The 12,110-nt window shown below is 33.0% G+C and overlaps 1 protein-coding gene across 1 annotated transcript in view; it reads left to right on the top strand.

The window, feature by feature from the left end:
• LOC129219203 (tripeptidyl-peptidase 2-like) overlaps nucleotides 1-12,110 on the top strand; it is a 299,058-nt gene that overhangs the window by 264,018 nt on the left and 22,930 nt on the right. The window contains exons 26-28 of the mRNA XM_054853529.1: nucleotides 9,882-9,990; nucleotides 10,093-10,241; nucleotides 10,994-11,258. Of these exons, the coding sequence (XP_054709504.1) occupies nucleotides 9,882-9,990; nucleotides 10,093-10,241; nucleotides 10,994-11,258 (523 nt within the window). The remainder of the gene's footprint in view (nucleotides 1-9,881; nucleotides 9,991-10,092; nucleotides 10,242-10,993; nucleotides 11,259-12,110) is intronic.

The following is a 12,110-nucleotide window of genomic DNA, read 5'->3' as shown; positions in this document are numbered from 1 at the left end:
GAAGGAAAAAAAATGTTTTTTTTTTTTTTTTTTTGCTTTACAAAATTAAATACTCTAATTCCCTACGCATTTTCCGCCAATTATCTGTTCGAAAAAAGTAAAATTAATGAGGTGCGATTATACACTGCCCCATATTTGTGCATCTTTTTTCCTCAACGTCAAAGTATTGAATCTTACTTATTACTCACAGGATGAACTTATTAAGGTTGCTTCTGTGTCTGTTAGGTTGTTTATTTTACCTAGCTTGAAATTTCCTTTTACGCTTTCAATGCTACGTAAAATAAACAACCATACAGGCAAAGAGGAAGGCTTCATTAATGCCTTAGCTCTGTTGCCTTTATCCCACTGTCTCGAAGTAATTAGCGTACTGTAATCACGATTTCAAGAAGAAATCTTTGGTTTTTAAATTAATACTATAAAAGCTTAAAAGTTATTACTTCTTTGGGTTTTTAATTTAATTGCTAAAATAGAACTTTCAATTAAAAGAACTTTGTTTTTTGCCGTTATACTATTTGTTGTCACCGCAGATTATAAAGGTTTTCTTTTCTTCAGACTTAAGTAATTTTTTAATTTTATAACCAAGTTGTATTCTTTTATATATTTTGATGTTAACTAATTGCTTTTTTTTCTTGCATTCAAAGTTGTTTGTTACAAAAGCAATCTAAGATTTTTTTTCGTTACATACTGAAATCATTTGAAATACAAATACAAATGTGACGACCAGCAACAGGCTCTGGGCCCAGCTAGACTGGTCCTAGTCAATTTACAATCCCCAGTGAAGATCAATCGCTCTCTTAAAACTATCTACTCCCTTGCTCATTACCACCTCTTCCGGTAAACTGTTCCAAGGTTCCACTACCCTGCTAAAATAATAATTTTTCCTAACATCCATGTTAGCCTGAGATTTAAATAGCTTAAAACAATGACCCCTTGTCCTGTTTTCAGTGCTAAACTTTAGCCCCGTAACATCTTTCGTTTTAATAAATTTAAACAGCTGAATCATGTCCCCTCGGTCTCTTCTTTGCTCAAGACTGTACATTTTTAGCCTTCTAAGCCTGGAATCATAATCTAAGTGGGAAAGTCCTAGCCTTGTAGCCCGCCTTTGAATCCTTTCCAATACATTAATGTCTTTCTTAAGATAAGGAGACCAAAACTGAACAGCATACTCCAAATGGGGTCTTACCAAACTTCTATATAAGGGCAGAAGAACTTCTTTAGATTTATTTGAAATAGATCTATTGATAAACCCAAGCATCTTATTGGCTTTGTTGCTAGCAATGCTGCACTGTTGGCTAAACTTTAAATCCTGACTTAATAGGACCCCCAGATCAGTAACTTTGTCTGCCTGACTAATGACTGAACCTTGCAAATAATAACTTGCACACTTATTTCCATGCCCTAGATGTAGCACTTGACATTTCCCAACATTAACAGCCATACCCCATTTATCAGCCCACTCCGTAATATGATCTAGATCCTCTTGCAGCTGATTTGCTTGTTCTTCATTTTCTACAGTCCCCATAACTTTGACATCATCAGCAAAACAATTCATGTTCCCAGAAATATTTTTGTGAATATCGTTCATAAAGACAATGAACAAAACAGGCCCTAACACTGATCCTTGAGGAACCCTGCTTAAGACCTCGCTCCAATTAGAATAATTTCCCCTTACAACTACCCTTTGTTTCCTTCCGGTCAGCCAGTTTTTTACCCAAATGAAAGTTTTCTCTCCTATTCCAATATCAGCTAATTTGCTAAGTAGAGCAACATGCGGTACCTTATCGAAAGCTTTTTGAAAATCAATGTAAACAACATCTACAGGCTTCTTATTGTCCAAAGCCATGGTAACTTTGTCATAGAAATGTAATAAATTAGTTGCACAAGATTTACCTTTCCTGAAACCGTACTGAAAACTTGTCAATAGATTATTAGTCTCTAGAAAATTTACTATCTTAATTTTTATCAATGTTTCAAAAATTTTGCAAACCACCGAAGTTAGACTCACAGGTCTATAATTTCCCGCACTCCCTTTAGACCCTTTCTTGAAGAGCGGTGTAATGTTAGCTAGCTTCCAGTCCTCTGGCACTGTCCCCGAGTTATAAGAAGCATTGAAAATTTTTACGATTACATCTGCTAATTCCTCCGCACATTCAACTAAAATTTTTGGATAAATATTATCAGGTCCCAGAGCCTTAGTCTCTTTAATTTTTTTCAAATGAAGTAATACGTCATCCCTGGAAAATACAAAGTCCTCAAGCTGTACTATAGCTTGTGTCTTGTTGGTGTCAACTGTTGAGATAGTTATCATTAAAAACACTCGAAAAAAAGTTATTAAGAACATTAGCAATATCACTATCGTCCTGAATTAAAATTCCGTGCTCATCAACCAGTGGACCAATATGACTATTTCGAACTTTCCCCGAATTAGCATATGCAAAAAACCTCTTAGGATTCCTGTTTATGTTATCTGCCAGTCTTTGCTCCAACTCTCTTTTCTGAATCCGTACCAAATACTTAAATTTACGCCTTGCCTTACAATATTGGAGCCTATCTGCACTGTGACCAGTTTCTCTAAACCTATGGAAAGCAGCTTGCTTGTAATTTAGAGCGTCTTTAGTTTCCCTGGAGAACTACATTGGCCAAATTTTAGTGTTGACACCCTTTCTCCTAAAAGAAACATGATCCCCAACAGTTTTCGCTAACTTTTCCTTAAACTCTGCCCACTGAAGATTCACATCGCTATTGTCCAATCCCGAAGAAAAAATTGCTTTCAAACTCTGCCTAAGTGCCACAAAATCAGTATTTCTGAAATTGGGCACAAACCTAAAATTCTCTACTTTGTGCGTATCAAATTTAATCCTAAACCTAATACTGTTGTGGTCACTGTGTCCAATATGTTCCCCTACACATAACCCCTGAACAGAACCTTCCATATCACAGAAAACTAGATCTAAAATCATGTCCTGTCGAGTACCCTGAGTTGCAATTTGATCTAAAAAACAGTCGCCAATTATTTTCAAAAATTCTTCTTCTCTGCTATTACTATGGTAAAAATTATTCCAATCAATTCCTGGAAAATTAAAATCTCCCATTATAATGACTGACCCCTTGCTTGAAATGTCACTAATAATACTAAACAACTGTTCATCTTGACCCTGGCTTAAGTTGGGTGGCCTATAAATGTTCCCTAAACGTAGTTTATTGCCCTTATTGCTCATCAATTCCAGCCAAATCATATCAATCTCATTAGGTTTATCATTAGTTACCAATTCATTGCAAGTTAAAGTGTCTCTGACATAAAATAAAACTCCACCACCTCTTTTACCTACTCTATCTTGTCTAAACAAATTGTACCCAGCAATAGATAATAAACCATCATCACTTTCGGTAGCCCATGTCTCGGTAACTCCAATAATATCCAACCTCTCGTCTATTGTTATGCTTTTCAATTCTTCCATCTTGTTCCTAATACTACGAGCATTTGTATAAAAAACCTTAATTAAGCTCATCTTATCTTTATTTAATGCTGCGCGATTATTTGAATCCCAACTGTTAAAATCTTTTCTCTTACTAGCCACCATATTTCCGTTTCTACTAAAATCCCAGTAGTTAGTACCCATTCAAATTCTACTCCTTAAAGCATGCCCCCCCCCCCCATTCCAACTTAGTTTTTTGATTCTGAATCCTCTAAAACCAAACCACTAACCGTTTTAACCCCCGTAGAGCTCAGATGCAGGCCATCCTTAGCAATCCAATCATGTTTACATTTACTCCACACATCAATAAACCTGATACTACGCTTAACGCAAATTTCCTTGAGTACCAGGTTCATACACCTAGCCCGTTGGTTTAACCAGCTCCTATGCACTCCATACCTGGGAAGCAAACCAACCACTTGGACATTTGCCGAACAGTTGGTTGCTTTGTCCAACAGGGAATCCCATTCCTTTGTAAACTCATCGTTGTTACTATGGCCTACATCGTTAGTTCCCACCCACAAAGTAACTACATCCTCTTTATTAAATACCCCCTTCTTTTCAGCAACCCTATTTACATCTCTCACCCGAGCCCCTGACAAACAACATCTAGCCACCTTACGTCTAACTCTGCCTATTGTGTTTCCCACCTCACGCACCATTGAATGTCCCAAAATTATACCCTTTGTTTCCCAGTCTGTTGCCTCAGCAATAACTTTCCCCTTTACCTCAGGAATATTCCCACTATCTAACACACAGCTGATGCCCACCTCCTTTTTACTAACTTCCCCCTTTCCCTCTGGAGAGTTTACCCCATCTACACTCCTACAGCCTAATGCTAACTCACCCTCCAAAGTAAGCATCCTAACTCTGATTTCTGAGAGTTCAACACAGTTAGTGCAAATGAAATCCTTCTCAGACTCATCCTTCCCCTTAAACAAGCAGAACATCTGACATAGGTTACAAGAAATCCACTTGTCCCCTTTACCACTTTTAACCTCCTTCATTATGCATATAACTCCCATTCTAGCTCAAAATGGTACACTTAAAAAGTCAATACAAAAATGCAAAATTGAAGAAATAAAACTATATAGATAATAGAGTTAACTTGTGAACTTAAGTAAATATTTTTATTTTTTTATTGTTAAAATGCTGTATTCATCCATTAAAACCTATATTTTAGATTAGAGAAAAGCTCCTTATGAATGGATGTTAAATGGTTTCATCTGTTTTGTATAAATATGTCAATTAGTTAGATAAGAATAACTACATTACTTCTATTCTTTCACTATTGTTATTCTTGCAACAATTATTATACTGTTTGAAAACTTAGTTCAAAATAATTTCAATTACTTTTTAGTTCTATTGTAAATACACATATGTTTTTAAGAGTAATTTTAATAGTTTCTTAAATTTCTTATGCTAAGTGGTTTCTGGAAGTGAAGGTTTTTTTTTTTTTAATTTTTTATAATCTTTCCATGTATAAAAATTTAATATACTGTTTTGTTGGTTTTTCCTTCCTTCCGAAAAAATTGTCTTGTTTTTTTTTAACCATTTTATTAAAAAAGTAGCATCTTTTTAAAATATATCTTTAGTTCAACAACTTTACACAACTTAAAACGTTTAAAATACTGCATTTAATACAAACATACCAGGGGGTCTAGCCAGAGGATATTTGGGTCCGTTAACGGACCCTTCACAAAAATCCGATCAACCAAAACGGACCTTTCACAAAATCCCGATCAAACAAAACGGACCTTTCACAAAATCCCGATCAAACAAAACGGACCCTTCACAAAATTCTGATAAACAAGATCGGATCTGTCACAAATTGTTTATTGAAAGAGCAAATTTGAAAGCAAAATAATGCATATTTCTGTGTATAAACCGATCATTTTTGGAACCTTTTTTTAAGTCAAATTAGAGGGATCAGCTTATACAAAATCGGCTAATTTTGAAAAAAAAAAAAAAAGAAAGAAAAATGGGACACTCATGCGATGCTCCTGCAAGAGATAAATAATTGCTACTGCCAAATAAATATAATGGTTGTTTGTTTTATCACAGCTAATTAGCAGCGGTGTTGTTGTAAACTTTTCTGAGAACGCATTGGTAAGCACTTTTCCCCCTCATGATTTAATAAACAATAATAATATATATCTGAGAAATGAACTTAGAACTGCAAAGGGATAGTAAGGGTGAGGAAAAAATATGATCGCTTCAGATAGGGTTACCAACTTCAAAACTATCACCACTTAGCATCTGGCATTGAACCTTTATAATGACTTGATTAGAAAATATTCTCATCATTTTGTCGGCTTGTCAATATTTGCGTTTTTACGGTGCGATGTTTAATTGTTATTTTGGGAGAAAATTATATGGATTTTGATTTTTCGATGCTAACAAAAATGATTAACTTTAAATAAACTCTTTTAATTACCGTCTTTTTTTCTTTAGATGTCTACATTTTGAAAAATGCAATCTTTTAACATCCGATATGGGAATCATATTTTGTTCTTTTTTCAAGCTAACTTCGCTTTATTAGGATTCAAATAAATGAAAAGTCTCTATTTCTGTTAGAACTCTCATTTCAAGTTTTTAAAGCAAAATTCCATTTTCTGTTATGAGTCAAAAATTAAAATGCTGAATAGATGTTAATTTTATTTTATTATTATTTTTTTTTGGGGGGGGGGGGTCAACTGTGTCCACAGATATTAATGATACATTATCATAGGACTCTAAAATGCAATTTTAAAATAATTTTATCAAAAATATTTCTTTTACAATCCGTCTTTATACTTTTGATGCCTTCACTTTGAGAATTGCGATCTCTTTGCATCAGCTATGGGAATCCGATTTTTCGAATTTTTGATGATTATTACGCTTTGTTAAGAGGTAAACAATTGAAATATCTTTTTATTTTTGCTAAAATAACGGAATTTATAAGTTTTAAACGAAATTCTGTGCTTTTTAAGAGTGTCTTGGGTCAAAAAGTTGAATGCTAAACCCTATTCTGAATTTTGTTTTATTTATTTATATTTTTGTTACAATTATTTTAAATATTGCACAGAAGTATATCTAGTATAAAATTTAACATAATGCAGAATGGTAGATAAATATTGATACTTGAAAGAGCGATCCCCCCCCCCCCCCCCCGCCAAATATCAGAAAAAAATCCAGAATGATTTTCTCGCCATAGAAGAGGAAAACACTCAACTTTAAGTTTAATTGATGCAGTTTGTGCCATCTCTAAATTCTAAAATTTCGTTTTAACTTTTTTTTTTTTTTTCTTTGCGAAATTTTTTGATTTTTCACAAAATTAATTATTTTTTCACAAAATTATTTGATTTTTCACAAAAAACGGACCCTGTGAAGAATCCTGGACAGACCCCTGCATACAATGGATTTTAAGTAGAGCAAAGAAAGAAAACCATTATCATTGGTAACGTAAATAAGGGAAATTTGGTGAACTTAATCAGGGAAATCAGGGAAAAGTCAGGGAACTTTTTTTCACAGTTCCTGTCGCCACCCGGCATAAATAAAGAATGAGATGGAAAATGCGATGTGAATTGAATTTGAGACATTCCATTAGTTCGAGTATCTGACACTCCTAAACATGAAATATGCACATTAACTTTTTGTTTGCTTAAACCTAGTCTTTCAATACACTCGGTACTAATCAGCGAAGCTTGACTACCACTGTCGAGCAAACATCGGCACGTCTGAAAATCGCCCCAAACATCTCTTACACGAATTATAGCTGTACACAGAAGAATTTGCACATCAGGGTCAACATTTGACAAACAAGATTTAACATCTACTACCCTTGGAACACTACACACTTTATCGGAAATATTTTCAGTGGAAACATATTCAGGCTTAAACACGGGAGCATTTATTGAAAGTCCACTTCCTACTGTTTGTTTTCCCTTACCATTCGAAAATTCATAGTGTAGCAAAGTATGATGCGGGTTTTTACACATACGACATCTGTATTTACTTTTACATGTTTTGATTCCATGAAATCGCGTTAAGCAATTGCAACAAACATTATTTGATTTTACGACTTCCATACGCTTCGGAATTGACAATTTTAAAAACGCCTCACATCTACGTAACTCATAATCTTCATTACTGAGTGAACACTGTGATTGCAGGTTTGACGCAACTAACGTTACCTTTTTCTGTACATTTCTTTTCTCACTTTGTTTTCCCGTCCTGATAGACCTCTCATGCGTTTTAAGAAATTGAAGTAAATCATCTAAAGAGGGAATCTTATCCCCCAAAAGAGTTCTCTGAAACCAAGTCCTGGTGTTCGGATCAAATTTAAGCATAACTAAGAACATTAAAATAGTATCCGCCATTTTATCAAACTTAAATTCTAATGATTCTAAGATGCGCACAAATTCTTTAGTAGAATCGATCAAATTCAACATTTGATTGTGTGACTCACCATTTAATTATGTCACGTTCATAAATTTCTTCATTAGCAATGACATTATTTCCCGCTTGTTAAAATATCTTTCAACCAAAAGGTCCCACGCAATTTTAAAATTACTATCAGTAATTGGTAATGAATGAACAATTTTTAAAGCATCTGCTCTTGAAACACCTTTTAAATATTGTAATTTCTGAGCTTCAGTTAAATTTGGATTATCTGATACCACAGCACGAAACAAATCTGAAAATGTTAGCCATTCTTCTGTTCCTCCCGAAAAGATTGGAAGAGATAACGTAGGTAATTTAACATCTGCCGATTCGGTAGGTTTTGAATCAAGACTTTTCTACAGATTTCTTTTCTTTTTAGATTCAGAACGCTTAGCAATGTTCTTACCAATTAGAACCAGCAGTTGTTCAAACCCGTCAAATAAATCCTCTTTTTCAATACAATAAGCATCAGTTTCTTCATCTTTGCATAGATTCATTATTGAATTTAAAATCCCTTCAGCTTCATCCCTCAATCGAATAAATCGATTTCGCCTAACTTCCAATTCAGTAAGATCTAAATTTTCAACATCCCTTTCAGTTTTTGTTTTAAGACGAGTAATAGCTGCCTTTGCAATCTTCTTTTGATTAAATAATGTTTTAGATCCATTTTGAAAGAAAAATAATTCACTCAATCACACACGCGAAAAAACACAATTTGTCTAAAACAAATCACTTTGAACAACCCCTAACGTATTTGCGAAACAAACTCAACACAATAGTAAATTAACATTAGAATGGCAGATACACGGAAAGAAAATATTTCAATACGCAAAAGTTCAAATTTCAGCATTTGCAAAAGTAAATTGAAACTAAACACTTCATAAACTTCACTAATTTCAATTGCAATTTGAATTATAAATGAATTTACAAAAATGCCTTTCGCAACTCGAATTAATAGTTCTGAATGAAGCACTTTGAATTTCTTTGCAACAAGGAAGTCCATATGCGAACTTGACCATGGATGGAACAGAATGCGCACTAAGAAAGTATCAAGGTTTAAAAAGTCCGGGTTGACAGGACCAAAAATGTTCGATAAATTGCATTTGTATTTCTGTTCCATGTGAATGAAAAGTCACAGAATATCACTTACTTCTCGTTTATTGAAAGTTTCACACGAATAATACACGAGTTCAGTTCACACAGGGACCATTGATCAAAACGAGGCATCTCGTTATGCGCACACTTCAACTAAGAAAAAATTAAAAAAACTCAACGTCCCTGCATGAACTGAAGCGCCCTCTAGAGCAGTGGGCTGTATTGGAAAATAATTCTAAACATATCTAATTATTTTCAAAGACTCTAGAACAATTAAAATTATTCAAGACACTTCATTTGCACTTTCCAGTGTCTGACATTTTAGCACTTGAGTGTATAGTTTTACAGTTTTGTTCTAACTTTGCAAGAACAGCTATTTTAAGTTCAAAAGAAAAAAAAAACTATAGATTTATCATTACAACCACTTTTTTGTCAATTACAAGTTAACAGAAAAGGAAAAGAAATAGAGGTAGTGTAATTTTTGTTTCATGCTAAATAGAGTGACAATATGCAGTAGAAGTAAGATAAAAGCTAGCAGTAACAAAAGAATTACCAAAGTACTGCATTCGGGATTAAATAAATAGCAAGGTATGAAACAAGTGAGTCTCAAAAATTTATCTCAAGTAATAAGTTACTGTTACAGATGCATAATTCATTTTTGATGCAGAAGGTAGCAAGGAGCTGAATTTGACATATTTTGGTATTTTCCCCCCCACCCCCTCCCATTTGTTAGAATTTTAAAATTCATGCTTTGTCGTCACCAAGGTTCGAAAATGTCCGATATCTTATATTTTGATACCTGTGTATATGTATATTGTATGTTCTTTTCTTTTTTTTTTTTTTTTCTGCCAATTTGTCATTCAAAATCTTTCAAATTTTGTTTAGACTTACTGGGAAAATATCAAAATGTTTGTTTGATGAAATACTTACCAAAGAGAAAGATAACTTATACCCTGTTCTACTAGCAAGATTACAATCATTAGATAAAGAATATGTAAGTAGATTTGTATAAATTAATTTACTTATTGTACATGTATTTCAATTTAATGTGTGTTAGTCTTATTTTTTATGTTTTTGTAAATATTATGATTTTTAGGAGAAATATCCTCATTGCAAAAGAATAAAAGTTCATTTGCTTGAAATCATGAAGTTAGCAGACCAACTTTTAGCATTCTTTAACACAAATGAAATTTTAGCTTCTCTTGGAAGTAAAAATGACAAGAAAGAAAGCAGTATTCATAAGAAGTATGTATACCTATATATTACCTTAAGTAAAATTGTGCTTTTACTTTCCCTCCATAATATTATAGTCTTAATTAAAGAAATTAGAATAAACAATGCACTGGCACTACTGCCATTATTACATGTAGGAGTTAACTTTTCCTTTGAATAATTCTGCTTTTCTAAAATTTAATAATTTTTCCCTTTAAAAAAAAAAAAAAATTACATTCAAAAAAGGTTGAATTGCGATGGACTTCTTACACTCAATAACATAATATGAGAGAATCGTATTTTTCATCCAATCTTTATAAGACAGCAAAACAAAAACATGCATACCATCTTTAACTGTATGGCTGTACTTCCCAGATTAAAAAGGCTTTGATCTCATTACAACTGGTTTTTTCCACGGATGAACTCTCCAAGAGGAACGGTAGATACTTGTACCCTTTGCCATGATCATATGAAACCTAAGAGTTGTGTGGCAGGCAAACCCACACCAAGATATAGAATGATGCATTTAAGTACACTGCTTCATGTAATTAATCATTTTACTAATCAAAAAGCCAATCAGTTGTTCTGAGAGATTTCGTAGCCGTTGTACTGAAAACACTTGTGAATTATTGCGAGATATATATAAAATGTAATTTGAAACTGAAATGATGTTTTCTTCATATTTAAGTATATATCTATGGTCCATGGAATATGAAATTATCCAAAATTTATGATTTGTAACAATTTGTTTTGCATGGTTTAAAATTTTATATTGGCTTTTTTAGGTATGAACAAGAAAAGAATTGTGTAATTGAAGCTTTAGTGAAAAAAGGAAAAGCTATGTGCAATTATTTGACTCTTAAACCATGTACTGATGAGGAAGTAGTTGATACAGAAGAAAAAAGTGGCGACCAGTCTGCTAATGAAGAACTATCTCAAGCTGATATTGCTAACATTAAATCTATGGAAGATACTCTAGCTGTTTCAACTGATAAAATTGATGAAATCTACTGTGAACTCCAAAAATTTGTTGATATGACTGATTCTAAGGTTTGTAAGAGTAAATTAATTTAGATATAAAGCCATGGGAAACATTATGGGAAATATTTTTTCATGGGAAAGTACTTTTTGCATCTTAGAAATTTTTTTAATTAAAATGGTTAAGATTATTTACCTTTTTCAAAATTAACACGTTGTAAATTTGTTTTGAAAATTACAGTGCCAGGGGGTCTGTCCAGGATTTTTCACAGGGTACTTTTTTTGTGAAAAATCTAATAATTTTGTAAAAAATTGAATTTTTCAAAAAAAAAATTTTTCTTTTTTGAAAAAAACAAAATTTCCGAATTTTGAGATGGCACAAACTGCATCATTGACACTTAAGTTAGGTGTTTTTCCTCTTTTCTGTTGAGAATATCACTCTCGAGTTGTTTTTTCTCCTAGTATTCGGGGGAGGGGGCTGCATTGCTCTCTGGGAGATGGCACATCAAGTATCAATATTTATTTACCATTCTATATTATGTCAAATAATACTAGAAATGCTTTATGTATAGTATTTAAAATTTTGTAAGAAAAAAATTCAGGCAGTGGTTCAGCATTTAACTTTTTGACCCAAGACACTGTTAAAGAGCACAGAATTTTGTTTAAAAAATAAAAAAAAGATTTTATTTGTATACCCCTTAACAAAGCTTACTTACTTAACATCGGAAATTCTAAAAATCAGATTCCTGTAGCGGATGCAAAGAGATGGCAATCCTCAAAGGGAAGGTATCAAAAGTATAAAAACGGCTTGTGAAAGAAACGTTTTTGATAGCCTATGATAAACATATCATTAATATCTGGAGACAGTTGAAGCAAAAAAAAAAAAAAAAACTAAACTATTGATTCAGAATTTTAATTTTTGAC

This window comes from Uloborus diversus, chromosome 3 (genome assembly GCF_026930045.1).
Source record: "Uloborus diversus isolate 005 chromosome 3, Udiv.v.3.1, whole genome shotgun sequence".
Classification (NCBI taxonomy): Eukaryota; Metazoa; Arthropoda; class Arachnida; order Araneae; family Uloboridae; genus Uloborus; species Uloborus diversus.
This window is presented reverse-complemented; position numbering and strand designations above follow the sequence as displayed.